Below are 22,348 nucleotides of genomic sequence, written 5' to 3'. Positions count from 1 at the left end.
TTCAAACGACACCAAAAGAAGGGTTCGTTTCCAAGTCTCTTAGGAGTCCAAGCGACCCTGAGGGCAGGAAGCAAGTGAATGTAAAACTACTGGCCTACAAGTGCCCCAGGAAGAACAGTACCTAACTTGCATTTCACAAATCATTGTAACTCTGTAGCAGCACGTAAGTGACAAGTATCATTTCTAGAGCATGTCCCCGAGGGCCTAATCCTGACCCCTGCGATGCTAGTCTTGTGCAGGTGTCCCTAAACCAACTGCAGACAACCAACAGCAGCTGATTTGCATCAGAAACCAGAAAAAACCCTCATCAAACCTTGCAGATTATAAAACCATATATTTATAGTATGAGATTATCACTCCAGCATCTCGATTTTTAAGATGCTGCGTGTTTACTCAGAGTGTAAAGTTTTGTTTTACTACCAAAGAGCAAACAAGATGACTCTAGGACTAACAAAGAAAAACTAACTACATGTTTCTGCATTAAAATAAGAGTGAAGTTAGCTTCTGGTAGAGAGTGCAACTGGGCTTTAGCGACAGTGCTGTGGGGACCCCTTGTGTTCTAATATTTAAGCAAAGAAGATTGTTCCCCTACAGGCTGTTGGCGCTTGCATTTTTAATATCAGTTTCTTTCAATCCCAGGCATGTAGAGGAATAAAGTCTGCTTTTGTTTACACCAGGATAATCCCAATTGCACTCCACCAATTTCAACTACATTATTTAACTTCAGCAGTGGTGGAGTGAAGACACGTGAGAGGGAAATGCGGCAATGCCTAGCCAGCAGCACCTGAGGATGAAGTTTTAAAGCTTATTGAGTTCCCAAATCCCTCAGTTCACTTAGCAAATCTCAGTCTCAAATTGTTTTATTTTAATGTTTCCAGAATTTTCTGCCCTTTGTGTTCAAAAATTGTTACTGAGATGCAAAAAAACATGAGACGATGAGATTTACAAATGACTCACATCTTAATTCTTTTCCATTGTTTCTCTGCTTTTGAGATTTTTTGTTTCAAGCCCCATGAAATGACTTAGGGATCATCGTGATTATGCCTCAACCTCTCTGAAGGGAGCAGAAGCAAAAAGAGTTATAATTATGTCTGGATGTATGAAAATTTTTCAAGTACTAGTAGGGAGGTCATATTCCCTCTGTTGCAACTGTACTGTTGCAACAAGTATTAAGAACATTTTTCCCAGTTCTGGTGTCCCCAATTAAAAAAGGCATTGGAAATTCCAGCAAGAGGTCATAGGAGAACAAAAATACGGTGCTCAAGGACTGGAAAACAAGCCTCAAAATGTCAGGTTTGAAGAGTCTGTTTGTTCAGCTTATTGGAAAGAAGGCTGACAGGCCAACGTGCACAGATGCTCACCCACAGACAAAACATCTGGGAAGTGTGAGGGAGCTCTTTAGCCTTGCTGACAAAGGCGTGAAAAGGTCTAATGGTTGGAAGTCGGACAAATTCGGTTTCCACGTTGCCAAAGCAATGAACTGTTTAAGGAACAAACAAGGAGAGAGGGGAGGTGGGCTTACTTCTTGAGGTGTTTATAATAAGACTAAGAAAAGGCAGGCTTTAATCCAGTTCTGGCAGAAATAGGAGAAACTGGGATGGAGGGGGATAGAGTCGCATGGGCAGGTCATGGCACTTTAAAGTCCCTAATATCATCTTTTAGGTCTTGGAACAAGGACCGAGGTAGGTTGACAGTACCACCATCAATGTCACAGAGAATTTGCTGCTAAACATTAAGACAATGACTGCAATTAAATCTCATGCTTTAAGACTTAAGATGCTTGCAAAGATCACAGTATCTTTTCTCCCAATATGCAATTAATCAGATGTGTTATGGGGCTTATCCACGGCTGTCAGGTCATTCTCTGCCAGAGATGGGAATGGTTGGACCAATGCCTTTGAGTGGTGCAGAAAGTCTTGCTGAGTAGATGCCTTCCTCACATGTTCAGAGTCATCCTGATTCCAGGTTAAGGTCCAGGAAATATTTGTTTTTCAGCTTTGACTGGCCGAAATCACTGGGGATTCACCTTCCCCTGCAGTGCAGAATACGGACCAGCTATTGCCATCAGCTGGGCATCTCTCATCCAGTAAATTCCCCCCTTAGAGAGGCATTGTGCACCAAAGACACTTCAGTTTCTCCTGTTCTCTGCTCTGATGGAAAACAACTTTTATGCTAAAAGGATGAAATACTAACGTGTTTGCTCAATGGGCAAAACTGACTGGGATGTGATTTGTAGGAGATCATAGTAAATAATCCAAAGGTCCTTCTAGCCTCAAACTCCATGAAATTCTGATTTTTTTTCTGCAACCAGAAGAATCAGGATATTTAGACAAGAATTATGTCTCCAATTCCCATTTAGTCACCTTATTCCCAGCACTGTTTTCAAGCTAAAGGTCAACTATTTAGGATCTGATCTAATAAAGAAAATTAGCAACGTTGATTTTCATTTATGTCTCATTCTTCTCTTGCCTGTTATTTTATGAAGAACATTTGCATGCATAAAACAAAAAAATCTGTTTTGGGAAAAACAGATTCTGGGCCAATCCTTCTCCCTTTGAAGTCATCAACAGTTTTGCAAACTGACTTCCAGGAGCCAGTCACTGGGCTCTCTATCATGTGATAGCTTGCTCTACAATTGCTAAATATAAGCCTGTGAACAATCCTCTCGGGACAATAAGACTAGCTGGGCGCTTAAATCTGGACATTTGCTTACATAAGATTTGGACACTTCACTGAGTAAGGCCATAACTTCATCTAAGTCCTTGCTGTGGGGAACATACTTAAGATGCACCAAGTATATCGCAACGAGGGGAGTTACCCACCAGTGCGAAACCAAAGAGCAATGAAGTTAAAACTCCATTCTAAATAATAACGTAATTTAGGCCTCCCATTCCAGCAGCGAGGCGCTTAATTCCTCCCAGGACTGCTGCCGCCAGATTGCTCTAATCCACTTCCAGCTGTGCTACTGCTCCTGTGTGTGAGCATGGGAGCTCGGCTGGGAAACAGAACAAAGCATCCCAGTAAAGCCAGCAGCACTTGGAGGAATATTCAAACACACAGGGGAAATAATTCCCTCTTAAAGACGAGCATCTGCCAACTACTGTTCTCATTGCAAGTATTTTAGTCTAGGCCTGGCCTGTGCATATAGGCCCTGATTCAGCAAATGCTTGAGAATATGGCTTAATTTGAGCATATCATTAACCTCGTTGACTTCAGTATATTTTGTCAACTGTTTTTTAGGGGTTTGCACATTCTGTGTCTTGAACTTATATAAATATACATATTCTTCCATTTTTTCTCTCCCTCCCTATGGTATGCTATGGCTTCAAAGCTACTTCAGCACAGATGTGTCAGAAAATTATGTCTGCTAGTACGTTAATTGTAAATATTTACTGTTCCCAGAATGGCTGCAACTAAAGCTGCTAATCAGGTATACCAAGTCCCTGCCTTGGAGGGCTTGCAGTCTGATCACATCTGGACTTACACAGAGTTTTAGTTTTAGTTTTTTCAAACAATATTTTTCACATTTCCAGCAGGAAATCTTCACACCATAATTAGCAAGGTCTTAGAAGAAGGAAAAAACCTAAATGATAGGGAAGTTCAGAAACATTCCCTAGTAAGGTACATATTTCTGAGATTAAGACGATGGTTTGTTATCATTTTACAAAACTGAAAACCTCTTCCTTCCAACAGCATAAAATTTCAGTTCTTAGTTTTGGCAGGTCAAAAGATATTGGCCCTTAAAGCTGTCACTGGTACCAGACAGAATATTGATGGCTCTGGGCCTCCAGCCAGCATGATTTTGAGGAGAACTTTCAAAAAGTTATTTCTCCAGCAAACTTATTTTGCAAACTGCTGTTTCTGAGCATTTTAGAATCAGTCTTTGATTACTGGGCAGAAATCAGATAAAGCAATTTAGGACAGATGATAAATGCAACTTGCGGCACTACTTAACAAGTTAGCACACAGCTATCACCACTGTTTTAGTGGTCTTTATATGTGTGTTTTTATAAAGAGACAGAGTGGAGAACAGTTTTATTAACATATCATGAGTGAGTTATATGGGTCATCCCAAATGAATGGCAATAAAAGCTTTATATCACACTCACCAACATGTATTTGGTACTTTATGTGCCACAAATGTTGCAGAAAAGCTATTTTACATATGTTTTAAAGACTGGGTATTTTTTATATTAGGGCTGGTTTTGTAAAGCTGCCAGGCACTTTAGCTACCGCGAGCCCAACAGTATTCAGCTCAGAGGGAGCCATAAAAACTTGTTTAAAACGTTCTGAAATAAAAAGCTTTTTTGTACTTCAAAATGCCGAAGTTAAAAGATCTGTCATCCTGATATGTTCCATCACAAAGCAAGTCCTTTTCTCTAAAACAATTTTAAAAGCTATTTCTAGTCCTTCCTGGTTGCATGGCAGAGAAAACTTAATATCGTCACAGCACAGGACAAATTGTGGCTCATGCTGGCCTTGGGCAGGTGTGGGGTTTTTGTAGTGGAAAAGGGAAATTCTGCAACTAAAGAGGAAGAAGGAAAAATTTTAATGTCAAGTTGATATACAGATTTCACACACACACACATATATATATTTATACCTATATATTTATATGGCACCTTGAAAATCTGTGCAAAAAGCATAAAGCATTATTGTTGGTCCCAACTTAGAGCCTGATCCAAGATCCCTGTCCCAGGAAACTCCCCTTTGATACAAGGGCATTCAAACTGCTTTTCAAACTTGCTCTGTTAAAGTCAAAAGGAGCTTTGCCAGGAACTTTGCTGAGCACAGGGTGAAGCCTTTAGGTACAGAATAGGCCAGAAGGATCAAAGACTCAGAACCAGCTGTATCACTTTTACAGTTATAATCTGACCCCTTTGGATGTGAGAAGCCAGGCTGGAAGGAAAAGAGGTGACCCCCAGCCCTTCTCCACCAAGCACGGAGATGCTTTGCGGACAGATACTTTGCTTTCCTACACCGACCCGCTGCTGGACACCAGACCAGACCACGCTCGTCAGGATGACACAGGCTGACCCACAACGTCAAGAAGCTCCTACCCCAGCTACATACATCAGCTCAGGTGCCACGAAGGGTCTGCACCACAGAGCTGTTATTACTGTAAATATTCTGCGTAGGTTTTTGGAGTGAACTGATTTTCCGCTTATTTAAGGAGGCATGTGATGGCTTCTAGAAGGGATCAGAGCACACCATTCATCCTGTGCACATACCTATACTACGGGTCTGACTCTCTTCTTAGCATGAGTAACTCCACAGAGTAAAACTGATGTAGGCCAGTTTTAATTCCAGCCCTATATGTGTGTGTGTGTATCTACTGTATACATACATACACAGCACACAAACAGAGACATTTCCCACCTCACGCACTTAACCACAAAGTGTGATGTAGCTACTGAAAGAGGTGAATGGCATTTAATCACATGTAAGTTAATGATTTAAATGCGCTTTTATTTTTGGCCTCTTGATGTAAATCCAAACCAGACAAGCAGAGTCCTCTGGTCAGACGGCTGGAAATTCCTCTGCATGAAATCATGTTGGTGGTCTCCCGGCTCAGCGCCTTCTGAAGAGCCGTACAGTGAAATATCCTTCCGTACCACTAATGAATGCGCCCACCCACACTGGAGCTGGTGCCCCCTAAGAACTCAATTCAAGAACAACTTTTTAAACTCATAAATGAAATCAAAGGGCTCATTCTATGAGCCAAAGAACTTACAGTTTTAGGCGGGACAGTTAATGGCTGGTTCCTATAAGTTGTCCCCTTGGTTTGCAGTATACAGTCTCGCAAGAAAAAATAATAAGCAGGATACCGAATATGTACACAGCATTCCAATTAATTAAATTTCATCCTCCTCCAATGTATACATAAATTGTTGCTACCCTGGTTACTGTACAGAGCTTGAGTGACTTGCTCAGCATCAACCAAAGGAACCAAAGTAAACTCACAAGATCTTGGTTTATTTTCCTGCGCTCAGACAAGATCTCCTTCTAGATATTAAACAATCACTAAGCAACCAAAAACTCTCAAATTGGCCATGAAAACTTGAGCAAGAGCATCCAGGAGATAATTTTTAAGACTACTGCCACTCAACTCTCCCAAGGACTCCTGTTCTTGTGCGAACAAGCACTTGCCATTTCAAGTACAAGCGATGAAGCCTGGTGGCAACGGCCGGAGCACTGAAGAACCCAGTTGTGCCACCGAAGCGAGGCGTGGATATAATCCCGTGATGAGGAGATGACTCCTTCAGAGAGGCCTGTTATAAAATTATCGAGTGACACGGGGGGTGGAAGGAATCAAGCCCGTTGTAATTGAACTGACTTGAAATAATAAATGCACACACTTTCTTTAAACACAGCTTGCCACATCCTGAGAATCTGGAATCAATTCCTTCCCTTTCAAGAAGCTTAAAAGTGGTGGGACTTTGATATGGCATGAGCATGTTTGCTTCTGGGCTTACAGCCCTCGCCAGCCTGTTCCAAGCCTTTCAACGTTTTTATATTATAAGACAGAAAAGTTAGGAAAACAAAGATGGAAAAAAAGAATCAGAAATTCAGGGAACTATTAAATCAGGGCAGCCTAGCTGCCAAATACCTTTGGTAAGTAAATGAATCATGATCAATAACATATTGCCATACAGACTTACAGAAGAAGGTTATCACCTGCTTCTGTGCCAGGCATAAAACATAACGGTGTGTGGCTAATGAAGTACTGCATGAATCCAGAAAAAAAGTACTGTTTTTCTCTGTAACGTTAAAGCATTTTACTTCAAAGTAATTTTAACTCATCCAGAAAAAACATCATTTTTTCCATGAAAACCTTGTCAAAATCGATAGGTTACTATGAAACACTTCTCTCTTGATAATGTTGCATTTGTAAGAGGAAACTCTTGATAGAAGGAAACCTCTTTTGTTAAGGGGATGTTTCAGCCCTGATTGTAAAGCTGCTTGCTTTATATATTATTCACATATTTGCCAGCAGAGGGTATCACAATCTTAGAAACAAACAGACATATGTATCATTGTGTCTATTCATTTACATGCAAGAACTCAGACACACTCTAAACCAAGAAATTACAAATCTTGTTTTCTTCAGTAACTTCTCCACTATCAGAAAAAAGAAATCATTTACCTACTTGAAGGCTGCAGACTCTGTAATCAGGGCCATCTCACTCCCTCTCTCAGGATAGGAAACATTGCAATGACATAGCCAAGCGATGGCATCACCTGAAGTCTGAAATTGTTGCATGACCCTGGCTGTAAACCCTCCTGGGAGGAACACCAGCTTGGGTCTATCTTTGGTGTGCTTTAGGTTCTCATTAATTCTCACATCCAGTATCCTCATACTGCATAAATCTCATTAATTATCCCAACCACTTCACGCCACTTTTCCACAAAGATGTAATAGCCACAGGCTGTAGTGAGAGCTCATGTTACGTAGACCGCATGATCTCTGCTAAACCAGTATGCTACGAAGAATGATCATATATAATTACACCTAACCCACACTTCTCACAGCTAGAGATAGGCTGATGCTACAAATTCCCAGCCTGATATCCCACACATTAATGAATTTACCTCCCTGACTCCCAAGTTAAGAGAACGTAATTTAAACAACCTGATGTTTGGTGCTTTAGCTTACTTGGTATTCAGCACTCCCCTATTCCCAATTAAATTAAAATTATTTTTTATATAACAGTCTGGGTTCTCCATTCTGTTTTGGATTTATTAACAAGTCTTTTTCTATTTGTGTCTTTTGATCATGTGCAACTGATGTCCCTGTCACTGGTGTGGCTCTCCGGATTAACCCAAGCACTCGAGTCAGCTGGAGCTAGGAGCCAATATAGAGGATGACTATGAGACACGTATTACCTTTCTCTGAGAGCTGGGGTATATAGGAACCATTTAAGATAACCACAAGCAGCAAGCTCTGTTCTTTTTGGATCTCACCTGTTCATGTGGGGACAGAGAAAGGGACATTCTCCTATGTAATTACATTTTATGTTTATAAAATGCTTTTTATTATTACAGAACTATATATCACTACTTCTGCTGTTATATAGGAAAGATAATGCATCAGAACCTGTTGCAAAATGACATGTATCAGATCAGGGCTAGAGCCCCAGATCCCTTTTTGATTTGTGTTGCAATTTTAAAAAATACCAATCAGAAAGAAATAGGTTCATTAGGAAATATGTATACAGTGGTGCTGTCCTTTCCTTTTTGTACATAGTGTTTTCGCTGCTCAAGTCATCTAACACAACTACCTTTTAATTAACTCATTATCTGCCATCCAAATCAGCCTTCAGAATAACTGCTGTAGGTTCAGATGAACTGGATAGGAAAGTGGGTAAAATGTCCCTGGGATAAGGGAAAAGCTACTCTCGCTTAGCCCTTGAAAACTGAAAGTCAATTACTCAGCTGAAATTGAGGGCTACTTCCCGCATGGCATAAGGCTGCACTGATAGTCCCAAGGACTCCAAGGTCCTCAGGTACTTTACTCCGTTGACAGAAAGAACATGTAGGTACTATTATACTCTGCTCGTCTCTGCTTTATTCTCCTTGCACTGCAGAACTCCAGCTGTAAAAAATTAAGCTAAAAACTTTTCTCTACTTCAAAGAGGAAAGTTGAGTATGAGTGTGTTCAGAGATTGCGATGTGTCTGGGTATCACAAGAGCACGAACCAGCTAACAAAATGGAGTGAGGATGTTTGCAGGGAACAAAGATTGTTGCTGTCCTGCAGCTTAACATCTCTTTTCTCTCTAACCTTGGTGTGCTTAATTGCTATTGGGAAGCATTTTCCTTTTATTTTCAAGAGTACCTAAACCAAGAGTTTGTTAGGCAGAACCAGGGAAAGCTCCCATTAATCACACTGCAGCTAGTAAAAATGTGGAGACCCGATCATGAGCACTTGGCAGGGTTAGATTCCTTATCTCACAGTAGCGGATATCCGACCTTGAATTCCAGCTCTGGTTATGGCCAGATGCAGACACCTCTAGGACAGCCATTTATTACCGGCTGGAGCTGCCAGCCCTTATGAGTCCAGGGATTTGCATATTGCAGAGTCACTGAGAAGCGACGCGTTGGGATTATGCATGGGGACAGATACCCGTGGCTGGTTTAGAATGCAACGGGCAGCACAGCCGAATTTAAGATTTACAGTTGCGGAGCAGACCATAAAAATTCCTTATAAATGGCCAAGATATTTTATTTTCACTGTAACATTTATTTAGTCTAACTCTTAATTTATCTTCCTTTTACAACTTCCTACAGAGGTTGGCTGAGCATCCCATCAGCATTAGACAAAAAAATAACATTTTAGCATCCTTGAGAAGTGAAGCACTGTAATTATTTCCTTCTGTTAACAACGCAAAAATATTAAAGAGCAGATTGTTATCTGACATAAATCATCATTTACCCATTTTCATCTCATGGGTCAGCCCCAGGCAATGAAATATAATCGCACAGATGAAATCTGTGGCAGACCTGGAACCTGAAAAAGCTAGTCTTCTCTGAATGATATGATATGAGCGCATAGCATTTAACATGCCATAGGTCTCTGTCTGTGAAACCAGTGATATAAGGTAAGATGTACATCAGTGAGTGACTGCAAATATTCTACTAGGTCATCTCAAGGGATATGGCAGTGTAAATCCACTAGCTTTCATGGAGCAACAGGAGCCTAGACTAGCTGAAGTCTTGCCTCTCTGAGAGGAAAGGAATGTGGAGAAGAAAAGCAATTTCATTAAGGAGACAGTGTAGGATGCATGTAAATATGCATGGCATCCAGCTTCTGGGGGGGTTATTACTTTTGACACACAAACATGTGAGGCAAAGCCTGGAGCTTACAGAGTGCAATTACATTTCTTAAAGTCACTTCTTTCATTTAATTACTTTATATTTAATGCCTTGATATAACTCAGTTTATATGAGCAAATTAGCTATAACAGCACAACATAATCATGAGATAAGTGGGCTAAGAGTCTGATGGCCACATCTAACAAATTATGAAGGGTCAGGGCATGAGTTGCTCTCACCCAGTCATTCACTACTAAACTTTTAGTACTAGCACAGTTTTGGGTCCAGTCAACACACACTCCTCTAAGCAGTGTCTGGGCAGAGCAGAGGAGGCAGCCCTGGTCACCAGCCACTTCCAGTAAGCAGTATGGGATCCTGTTCTGGTGAGGAGGCTGGGCTGTATGGACAGGAGCAATGTCATAGCAGTTGGTAAAGGGGCTACTAACACCCTGTGGCCTGTTTTATTTACTAGTATAGATGTAGTTAATTCAACTGTGGACATGTGAATTGAGTCCACTGAACCAACCATCTCAAGCTGATCAGCAGCAGTACCTGATGTAATATGCATGGAGTTTACAATAAAATGATGGAAGAATGGTAAAATTATTCCACTTCTAAGCACACAAACTCCCTGGCACATTTGGTAATGATCCTACTCACCAGCATTATCCTGCTGCTTGGTATTTTTGATGTATGCAGAAAATTTGGAAAAGATATCAATTCCAGCAGTGTTTGATTCCCGGTGCTTAGCAGCCAGCTTGGGGTACCTGAAAAGGGAGAAGCAGTGTGGAGAGTAACATCTTGTTGCCAGCAACATAGTGATGATTACAAATACAATTTACAAGAAGAAAGAAAAAAGCCCTGTACGAGGAACCGCAATTAACGCTGTCATTTATCTCAAAACAACAGCTTGGCAAGTCCCTCTTAATAATATCTGTGTCCGTCAAGGCAGGCGTTTGGATAGTTACACAGGGATGGCTTCATGACAAAGGTAATGGCACTGGTGCTTTATGTTACCATGATCCAAGATACAGTGGCCTTAAATCAGAAGGAAGCATAAATTTCCAGAAAGGTGCAGGGGAGTTTGGCAGCCAGCTCTCTCTATTAGGAATGGCAGTCGTCTCTAATTCCCTACGCTGAAAATGTACTCCAGGATGTAACAGCAAAGCATGTTAGTATTACCCAGGTGAAGGAACATAAAGTTTTCAGTCTCTGAATTGTTTTTTATAGACATCTGGTGCAAAGGAATATATCGATTTGAAAGACCAACACAAACTAATGACTCCTACTGACTCAGTGGTCTTGGACCAGAGTATAGAAAATTTAAATATCTGATCTCTTGCCTCAGGATTGGCCTATAGCTGCTGATTCACTTGGAGGTAAAACACTCCATAAGGAACCAAGCCAATTTTCATTGATTCATAGATTTTAAGGTCCAAATCACAAGCCAACAATTTTTTTTCCCCTTATCCTTGTATTAAGTCCAAAATGTTTGACTAACTAAGGCATATCTGGTAAATCTAAACCTTTCCTTGGTAGCTTGTTCCAATGGTTAATCATTCATACTGAAAAAATCTGTGCCTTATTTCTAATCTGAATTAGTTTGGTTATAACTTCCAGTCATGGGCTCTTGTCATTTCTTGACTAGAATAATGAGTACTTTTCTGCCTCCAGAGCCTCTCGTACTCTGTAATCAGTTCCCCTTCCAACCTTTCTAATACACCATACAGCTCAGAAACTTCCAGTTTTTCACTGTAAAATGTTTTTCCTGGCACAGATGTTTTGTGTGGCAATTCTCGGCATCTATTCCAAGTTATTTTTAGTTTTGTAAAATGTGGACACTAGACCCCTACAAAATTTTTCTAGTATTGGTCTCCTTAATTCTGCATACAAGGGCATCCTGAAATGTGTACAGAGAAAACATTCTGCAGTTATTAGTCATACAAGTAACCTTCACACATGGAAGTCATCTCACTGAAGCCAGCAAGTTTCATAAATAAATATTACTCCTGTAAGTAAAGATTGTAGGAGGGAGTGCTTTTTAGGAACTCCTCTTAGGACATCTTTCATTCCTAGGAAATGGAGTATTGACTGAAAAAATCCCAGGTTCTTACTTTGGAGGTGCAAGAGTCTCTTCCAAGAATTCCTCAATCTTGTTAACATCTGTCTTGACTTCTCCATTAAAAGTCAAGAAAGGAGGGTGGGTCCCAGGAGCCAGATTGTGTAGGTCAGCCGGCTTTCTGCAGAGAGAGAAAAAGTCATGAAATCACTAATCTTTATGGTCAGGTAGTTGCACAGATATTTATAGTTCCTACAAAATCAGTTCGCCCTTCTTTTTTTTTTTTCTGTAGTTTGTGGTTAGAAGACTTTGAAACTACCCCAAGCACCCTGTTTAATATAAAAACATTCCACAAGTGAAAAAAAAAAAAACCCCAAACCTGAATCCCAACTATTTAGTTGTGCACCACAGACTCTCTAGGCTAGATACAAATCTGATTGAACTTGGTGGGGCCTGCCTATAGGGCAAACACTAGATCATATAACTATTTTCAATTAAACTGAACAATTTTTACCTTTTCAGGTCAACAGTGGTGACGTTGAACACAACTCCTTTGAGCCACAGGATCATGAAGAGACGCTGGGAGAACGGGCAGTTCCCAATGCTTTCTCCATCTATACCAGCCTGAGGGATGGAAAGAGAGGAAAAATAGATTTCAAACTTGCTAGTCACTTACCTCCCTCAAGATGGAAAACGGAATGTTGAAAGAAAAATAACCACTTTAAAAATAACCGACAGTGCCTGTTATTTGATATAGTTTATCATCAACACAAGAACGGAGTTACTCCAGGATTCAGCCTTCATCAGGAGCTTGAGAAAGCAATCTGGTGCCTCGCCTGAGGGCAGCTCTGGGTAAAGGAGATGTGTCCCTTGCTGATGGCAAGCAACATCCAGGAGACTATATATTCTTTCAATTAATCTCATCCCTACAGGACTGCCTGCTTCATGGACATGCTAGAAAACTCAGGACAGGTTTTCTGCTCTATTTAAGTCTGTGGACTGCAGCTTATATCAGCTCAAGATCTGCTTCACTGTTTTACTATCCAAATGTGGACTTTCAGATCTAGATTTAAACCCAAGCGCTCCGGACATTCACACGTTCTTGTTCACATCCAGTAAAGCACCAGCCTCAGACACAACCAACCAGATCCAGACAGAAATCTCCATCTGAATCCTTCCAAGGTTCAAGGCAGATTTCAGCCACCGCATTCAGTCTGTTCCTATCTCTAGTACCTAATGAGTTGCCTACAAACCACTACAAAACAATAAAAAAACTGCTAGTGTTAGCATTGAGGAAACAGCCTATTTTTTCCTCTAAAAATTTATAGTCCTTAGCCATGCAAATTCTGACTTTGAGCCATGGAGGGATACAAATAACACTAGCTGAACTGAGCCAAAGCTGCGTCCAAGGACAACATCCTTCTATAATAATTATGCTTGTGGCCAAAGCTTTCAGGACGATAATGGTTTGATAGATTTCCATTTTAATTTGTGGTACCATTGTGTTTAAAAGATTCTTATAATCCTGGTGAAGCAACCAACCTTCCGTTGTTGACCCACATGGGTTGCATAACTGTATTTTATGCACACAGTGTGTGTCCGAAAACGGCTGATGAAAGAGCTAAGCAAATGCATGCCCTTTTCCTTTAGAGAAAATATTATATTACTCTGTTTGCTTTCATAAATTTTATCTTATTAATATTCAAGCTGTGAGGTAGCATTTCGCCGTCTTAAAGAAGGAATCACTGCTAATTATTGCAGTTCTGTGAAACATTCACAGCACAACTACAAACATTTTGAGATGTGTCCAGTTGCTACAAATTCAGGCCTTGCATGTGAAACGTTTGGCCGAAAGATTTTCTGGTAGGCGTCGTGGATCTTTCCCATGCCTTGAATGCAGCTTTTGATGATTCTAGGTTTAAAAACAAATTCCACATTTCCTATCCACCAAAATATGGAGAGAGTGTGGATTCAAGGCTTGGAGACAACCCATCGTAAAGTTTAGGGCTATTTAAAGAGTTTTTCTCTGGGTTCAGATTCGGTTTCAAACACTCAGCCTCTAGAGGTATTTGGATATGGGGGTACAGTTTGACTGCACTTTTACCTGAAATTATGGATCTGCAATATGCCTAGCATATGCAAGAATCGGCAAACAATGTGGGTGAAAGAGTGGTATGGCATGAGGATGAGCAAGAGAAGATGCATTTTTCCATCTGCCTGAGGTGTAAGTAGCCTAGTTCTGCAAAATTTTATTAATTAAATAGTTAGCTCTGTTCTGCGAATTTCATGGCAAAACAACGACAACGTTACCATGGGAATACCAGGCACCACTGTATTGCATGCAATAATTACTGCAAATTCACGTTTGTTGATTTGGCTTTGGCTTGTTAAACCATTGCCAAGAACTTTTAACTTCTTACCCTTCCTGAAAAGAGGCAAATGCTATAGGAGAAAACAGCGATACGACAGCAAATTTCCCCTTCGCTTTTTCACCATCTCAATCATAATCATATCCTTCATAACGGAGTTGGCTAACTGAGTCTACAAACAATATCTTACAAACCTAAAATTTGAAGAAAAACAGATCGATGACTGAATTAGAGGGCAAAAGAGTGCGGACAGAAGGGCTGATTCTCATCTTACCTTCTATGGATTTACTTTGGCTTATAAATTCATTGATTCTGACTCCTTCTTCACCTGCCTCCCTTCAAAGGGAGTGCAAAACCCTGGTTTGCCAAGTCCTGCAAATACCTTGCGAGCGGAGCGGTCTTGTCTCACAATAGCATGCAAAGCTCCTGCCCTCCTGCAGGTCTCCATCCTGCATGGAGGCAACCTCCCGCCTGTCCTCATCATCCACTTCTTGTGCTGCAAGTAACAATTTCATCTTTTTCAGGGAAGAGACTCAGAGGCACCATTTCCCTGCTCTCTCCAATTATATATTCTCATACAAAGGTTAAGAGTTACCCAGATCTGCATCTTTTTGCACGTTCCCAGTCCTGCGAGGCAACGGTGAAAAACCCTCTCAAGACCAGAGAGGACTAAAGGGGGGACAGAGCAGCTGAATGGTAAGGAAGAAACAGAAGTGATGGGTCATGTGAGGCTAAAGGATGCAGAAGTCATTGGGGACAGGAGAAAGATGTGAAGTCTGGAAGAAATAAAATTCACTTGGAGATAAAATCTAAAATTAATTCTGTAGGTCAAACGAGGCCTCCGACAGCCCCAAATGGTCAAAATATCTTCCCAACACTTCCAAAAGAGTGGGAAACATTAATTGCTAGAGACACATTGGGAATAGACAGAGGAAATTCCAGAAATGAAAGATAAACTAAAGAAAAAGTATGGTATGATCTCTGTTCAAAGCTCCTGGATCTGGAAGCCAGGCTCATGATTTGGGTGGAGTCTGACTCATGGGTTTTGATCTCATGTGACTGGCATAACTGAAAACACTACCACAAATCACAAGGCAAACTGGTGACAGAGGAGGCAATAGAATCAAAATCTCCCCAGCAACACAATTTATCCATTAAATTCAGCTATTTTTCTGCAGAAATTATAGGCCAGGCTCCGTTGGTTTTGTGAATCCCTTCTCATTGCTTCTAACAGCAGTCAGTAATTCAAAGTTCAGCACTCAGAAAGAGCAAAACCTTAATAGGTAATAACTTCAAAGGCTTATCAGAGTGTCTTGCGATCCCTTGTGAAGTCTATTAACTACCAGGAGGAGATGAGGAAGAACAGAGAACTTCCCAGGCTTAGTCACTCTTAGCTTCAAAGAAAAACAGCTTGCTTAAAGCACCCCAATAGTGCCTAAATACAAGCCTATTATGTATCTGTCCAAGGTTAAGGGCTCAGAACTGCAGGAATGAAATAATACCTTCATCAAGATCAAGAACTCAAACAGTGGATGGAAAGAAAAGAACAAATAATTGACAAGCTAGAGAAACACCATTTATCCCTGCTGTTATTCACAAAAGAGCACAAAAGCTTTCTCACGTAGCTTCCCTGAAGCACAGCAAAAGTGATCAAGCACTTATAAAAAGGAGCAAGTTAATGATATATGCACTCTCCCTGCCAGTAACACTGGATATTTCTGATTTAATGATTGCAACTAGGGATAGACTTGAGGCTTTGTGGGCACTAGGATCAAGGAAATAGTTTTTAAAGTGCATTATAAGTCCCGAAGCTGTGAAAAGCTCTCAGAGCCTCCTTCTCCCCATGGAGAAGGACCTCACCTGAAAAGACAAATTCCCAGAGTGACTGTGGAAGAGTAAAACAGATTTGAGGATTTGCTCGGTGAGACTCTTTGGCCAATGCTTATCCCACTGAAGTTTAACTGAGATGCCTAAGGGAAGGTCTCCTGTGCTGTCAAGGCCAAGGTGCACATTCAAAAGATGAATCTGGCCACCTTTCACTCTGACTGAATCCGATGAGTGTCTGAACTTAGGTGGGATGAATGTGGACCCCAGCAACAGAAAAGCCTGCAGTTTGTGGAGGCAGAATTTCTAGAGAATTACTTTGCTCCATCTCGGAAACATCACTTTCTGCTCCTGTTGCTTCAAACAAGCTTACTTTTATTAGTTTACCTACTAAAAAAATATGCTTTTCTACTTAATCTCCAGCCACTTAGGTACTTCACACCAACTGATGAAAAGTCCTGCCCTGGAACTCAGTATAATCACATCAGGAAAACCCCACCATCATACCAGCTGCTTGCCTCTATCTGAGTAATGGCAAGAATGAACAAGATGTTCTCCTTTATTATTTACAAGGTGCTCCTCCTTAAATACTTCAGCTATTTTTAATGAATTAATTAAACCTTAAAGATATTTGTGTGCACAAATGGGGGATGTACGGACACATTACCGAGGAATAAAATTAAGGAGGTTTGGGGGGGGAGAAAAAAAAGTCTCAGTGATTTCATGAGCTTGTGCCAAGTATTTTTGTAAAGTAGCAGTAGTATCGAGAGCCTCCAACCACCGCACAGCACAGCTGAACAACGTGAACAGGGAGCTCTTCTCAAGTTCAAGGTAATACTTTGCTATAAATGAAGTAACTGGAATAAACTTCCTCACTTGTTCCAAAAATACTCCAACCGGTACATGCACAGTGACTGCAATGCACACAGACGACTGTATATTATTTTAACTAACCTTAAGGGGGGAAAAAAAAGCAAGTTTAACTTCCAGTTATTCCCAAAATATAGCAGCTTTAAAGAAATATACTGTCATTAATAATGACTAAGCATCTAGCTTAAAAATGGCAGTGCTGGAAAGAGTTGCATATCAGAAAGCACTGTTTTTTCCAGGAAAAGAATATATTTGGTTTTATCTATTCTCCTTCTCTTTTCATTTTGCATTGCATTGAGGCCACTCTGCACAATGGTCCAGTGCTCTCTTAGCCTCTGGGGGAAAGTAGAGAGATATTTTTGATGACACTAAACCACATTTCTTTTTCAAAAGGATTTTAACAAGCTAGCAAAAGCAGGCAGGCTAATTCACCTCAATGTTTCCCAGTAAGGATTAAGGAGGGATTTGATTTCATGAGCCCTACAATCAAAATCTAGGCTCACATTACACATGGTTACACCCTCTCTGTTTTAAAATTGGGAAAGTGCCTGCCTTTTGACACTTACTCTCCTTACGCTCAGAACCCAAAGGGGAAGTGAAAATCCTATTCAAAACGCAGAGCAGGCCAGGAAATATCCTATTTATTGTGCCATTAAAAAAAAAAAAATCTGTCTTAGTAATTATACCACACACACAATAGCACAAATCTCCATTGTAGGGAAAAATCATTGGCTGCAACATGAGATCAGACATGCCAAGGTATTGCTTTAGCGAGGACCATTTTTTTCCAGTTTCTCGTCTCTTTTCTTTCACAACTTCTCATCCAAATGTAAAAGCCAGTAAGCTATTTGGAGTGCCACCAACGGAGAGGCAAGCTAAGAAGTGTATATTCATAGAGCAGCACTGGTAGGTCTCAAATAAGGAGTAAATCTTATAGCACAAGTCCTGTGTATCACAGGACACTCATGTTGACTGTGGCTCCAGTTCAGGAAAGCATTTAAGCATGTGCTGAAATACATCCCAATTCAGAGGAAGTATATGCTTGACTTTAAGCATGTTCTTAAGTCCTGATGATTTCAATGGGACTTAAGCACATACTTAAGTACTTTCCTGAAGGGGGGCCTATAGCAACAATAATAAATTTGCTATGCAGCGTTTTAACTTCACTGGACTTTTTCCGAGATTTCATTTTGCTAGGAGAAACTCTGAGCAGCAGCCTTCCAAGGGAGGGCAAGATAGAGCAGAAATATATTCCTAAGCACACACACATGGAAACGGACCATGTGCATATATGTCAAATAAAAATAGAGCATTTGCTAGAAAGACTGTCAGGGTAGTAACAAAACAAAAAGGAAGTGGTGAAATTCTTTAGCCAGCTCCCCAAAAGCCAGCCAAAATGTTGTCCAAGTTTGGCATACATACAGACATATATTATAGATGCACATAAGCTTAACTTGGTCTGCACTGCCGGCCAATTTGAAGGGAGCTGGCTTGTTACACTTGGTTGAAACCGGCTGAGCAGCACATCGGTGGAGTTAAGGATCTCCAAGGAGCTGCCATTGCACTTCTCAGATCTCTGCAGTTTTGGGAGAGATGCATTTGTACTCTTGAGACATTCAGGATTTTCAGGAGAGGGAACTGCAGGTTGGAGACCCCGTGGGCATCAGTAGTTAAGACATGACAAATATTTCCTTTAGGTTTGGTAAATCATTATTTTCCAACTTTTTATATTCATGTGAACGGCAGGATGGGCAGGAAGGGATAAGTCATATAGATCAGCTTCTTCCTAGGGATCCTTTCATGATGGCTTAGGATGTTCGCAGTTAAAGATCAGTTGACTCAAGCTGGTCCACGCGCTTGGTGCAGAGCAGATTGATCTGCCACATCAGCGGAGGTCCTGGTAGCAGAACAGCTACATGCACAGTGATCAACCTGTACAAATAAGTCTTGGTTTTCCTCAAGGGCTTTGTCAGAGCCACTGGCCACTGCATATGTTCTGCATGAAATATGTTTTGCTTTGAAATAAACTTTGCAATGCCTGAGAACTCCAATCAGTCATGTGCAGTTTGGATTTAGAAAACTACAGACTAGACGCAGGTAAATAGTCTCATCACGTGAAAATGATTCATGCTATTCCATCACCTCTTCTGCTTTCTTTAAAGAACTAAAGGCGCATGACCTGACAAATATCAACAGAGTAGAAAAGCACAGACTGGTCTGACACTCTAGACCAAGAAATGATTTTGTTCTCATTTATATTTGTAGATCCCTTACTTATCATTGCATGAGTTCAACTTAATGAGAAATTGATAGTAGATAATCAAAGGAAGTAGGAACTATAATGAAACTTCCTACATCAAAATATATACAGATATATATATATTTGAATTAAGGCTGAGACCAAAATTTTTTTTTTCGGACTTTAACATGGTATTGTGTAAGGGAAAAGCCCCCAGAAGAGTGAGAGTCATTAAGTAACATCAGCAGTATTGTAGGGACAAACCACATATAGCACATCTTTAATTTATATTCTTTTAATGTCAGCAGAATACCGGCTAAAGGATGGGTGGTAAATGCAGGCTGACATTTTCAAAGTGGCTAGCAGTTTTAGATCCTATGAGACAATTTGAAGACGGCTGACTTCTCACAAGTATCAACTCTCTACCATGATCAGGCCATGAGCCACCCAGAAGGAATAACTGTTTTTAAAAGTCTTAGTAAGAATTTTCTAGATCTGCTTTGGGAGTATCCCTGACTGTGAGCTCCCTGAGCAACTAGACAAAAAATCAATATAAGAGTGTTGAAAAAAAAAATCTCCATTGGAAGACTATTCTTATGAGGAGCACACTTGGAATTTGACAAATACCTGGTGGAGATGTGCAATGGCTTTGGCCGTACCACCTTGGAAATATGCCTGGAGTCCTGGTCTTTGGCTACCCCCCGCAGTCCAGCCGGAGGACGGGCAGGGTGCTGGGACCACGCAAAGCCGTAAGAGCACGGGGTCCCAACGTGCAGCTCCGCCAGGACTCGCAGGGCTCCTGGCTGCCCGGCAGCCCACCCACCAGCCAAAATTTCCTTTCAAAACTACTGAGACTATTTCAGTTTCCCTCCTCGCAGAAAACCCACAGCTGCTGTTCAATAACGCTGTGAATGTTTTAAAATGTGTTTTTCAGACTTAGAGCAATTTAGAGCAAAATCTTGAAATTCTTCAAAACCCAAAATTGCCATTCTCATCACAGCTCTCGTTAGCAGATTATGCACAAAGTTCGTGTGCTTCTGGACATAGTGGACTGGAAATATGTATGTTTCTTTCTTGGCTTGATGGACAAATAACATCATCCTCTACACTTTTTCCTGAGCCTTTTCCAACCTAATGAAGCAATTGTGCTCCCATCACTCACCAGTATCATGGCACAGAATCCTGTGTACCCACATTAGCCACTGGATGTAACCCCAGAGAACTGCTTTTAAAAACTTTGCTTTTTGGGGACCCATCAATAATTCATTGCGAGTGAGACGCCATAGGAACAAGAAAAGAAGTCAAAAAATGACAGATATATAAGTTTAACATGTAGAAAGATACTGGAACAAACGATTAAACAGTAAGCTTACACGCACATGGGGAAATCTAAAGTTGATAAGAAAAGAGAATATGGACTTATCAGGAACAAATGACATTAAACCAAGCAATTTTTGTTCTTTGACAGGGTACCCAGCACAGCGGGTAGGAAGGAAGCAGCAGGTATCTAGAAGCTGAGTTCTGTAAGGTTTCTGACATAAGCTCCAGACCATATTTTCGTAAACAAAGTAGGGAAATAGGACCTGTATGCAATCTCTACAAACTGCTTGTATGGGTGGTTGAAAAAATACTTACGGAGTAGTAATAATCAAGTTTTATGTTAGTCTAGAAACACATAACAAATAGAGGTACCATAAAGGTCTACAACAAGATGAGTCATATTTAATGTTTCCATTAGCAAAATGGAGGAAGGAATAGACAGAACCTTACAAAATTTCCTGACAGCAACAAGCACGGAGAAGTTATTGGTATTTCCCAGGAGAGGAGTAAACTCCAAAGTGATGCTAAGAAGTTGGAACAAAGTGTCTGAAATCACTTAAATGGAATTTAGGAAAGTAAACCTCAAGGTATAAGATGTAAGATGAACGAAATCTAATGTACAAATGCAGGATGGGGAATAGCTGGTGAGGCTGTAAGGATGAAGCAAAAGAGGTTTTACGTAAATCACAAACACTACGAATCATCAGCGTATGCATCTACAAGCAACAGCACAAGATAATGTGATGTACATGCGATGTTCTACCACTACATAACAGTCCTCAAGCATGTATAAGACTGTTTTACAAAGAGGATGATGATCCATTGTTGTTCATGCCCACAGAGGATAGGATTAAGTATTTTGCTTCATTTGCAACAATAAAGCTTTAGGGGAGAAAAAATCCAGTATAATTATAGGACTAATGAAACACAAAGCAGGCTTTCTAAGGAGGTTGTGTAATCTCCATTAGTGGAGGCTTTGAAGAAATCAAAAGAAAAAAAGTTGGTAAAACTGATCTCGATTTAGTTCATCCTGCTGCAGAGCAGAGAGAGCGCATAGGATGTTTTAAAAATCCTTTCTATGAGTATATATTAGAGACTCTGACAATAAAGCTGTTCTTGCTGTCAGTGCTAGACACTTGGTGGCACAGACTTTTGCTTTCCTCTGATCTGCACAGGATGAAGTCTGGCCCCGGTGTAGTCAATGGGAATTTTGCCCGTGACTTTGACGGGACCAGAATTTCACTCATAGGTTTAATGGCCAGAAGGGACAATTATAATAATCTTTCCTGACCTTTTGCGTAATACAAACCATAGATTTCACTCAGCCTGTAGCCAATATCTTGTGGTTGAACTAGAACATATGTTTTGAAAGGTTTTTCAGGATAGACATATGCTAGACATAGAGTGGTAGTAAAATCCCCTCTAGTGGTGTATGTTTGCATTGCAGGGTGAAGTTCTTACTCCCATGGAAGTCGATCACAAGCATCCCATCTGTAGGATTTCGCTAAAGCTAACTTGCCGCATCACTTATATAAGTAATATTTTTTTTCTTACCTATCATCAGTTGTATTTCTGTATGTGCTGGAAGGAACCTTAGTCACAGGATTTGGGGAGTCAAGCCACAGCAGCACTCAGAAAATCATCACAATTTAGTAGAAGTCAATAGAGATGCTCAAGCATCAGCTACTGCTTGGTTATCTTGGATACAACGGTGTATCTCGTAAGAAGAGGTAAGGACTTTGAACAAGGCAAGCCACAAATCCTTTTTTAAGACAAATAAACTTGTTCTGCAACATATTCATGCTGGATGGCTGTTCATGCTCTGCATATACAGAATGCAGCTCCTACATTTT

The 22,348-nt window shown here is 40.6% G+C and overlaps 1 protein-coding gene across 1 annotated transcript in view; it reads right to left on the bottom strand.

The window, feature by feature from the left end:
* Window positions 1–22,348, bottom strand: part of CLIC5 (chloride intracellular channel 5) — a 73,826-nt gene that overhangs the window by 11,938 nt on the left and 39,540 nt on the right. Inside the window, exons 2-4 of the mRNA XM_050894210.1 lie at window positions 12,388–12,497; window positions 11,929–12,054; window positions 10,475–10,581 (exon numbers count right to left, since the gene is read on the bottom strand). Coding sequence (XP_050750167.1) covers window positions 10,475–10,581; window positions 11,929–12,054; window positions 12,388–12,497 — 343 coding nt within the window. The remainder of the gene's footprint in view (window positions 1–10,474; window positions 10,582–11,928; window positions 12,055–12,387; window positions 12,498–22,348) is intronic.

This window comes from Gymnogyps californianus, chromosome 3, assembly GCF_018139145.2.
Source record: "Gymnogyps californianus isolate 813 chromosome 3, ASM1813914v2, whole genome shotgun sequence".
Classification (NCBI taxonomy): domain Eukaryota; kingdom Metazoa; phylum Chordata; class Aves; order Accipitriformes; family Cathartidae; genus Gymnogyps; species Gymnogyps californianus.
This window is presented reverse-complemented; position numbering and strand designations above follow the sequence as displayed.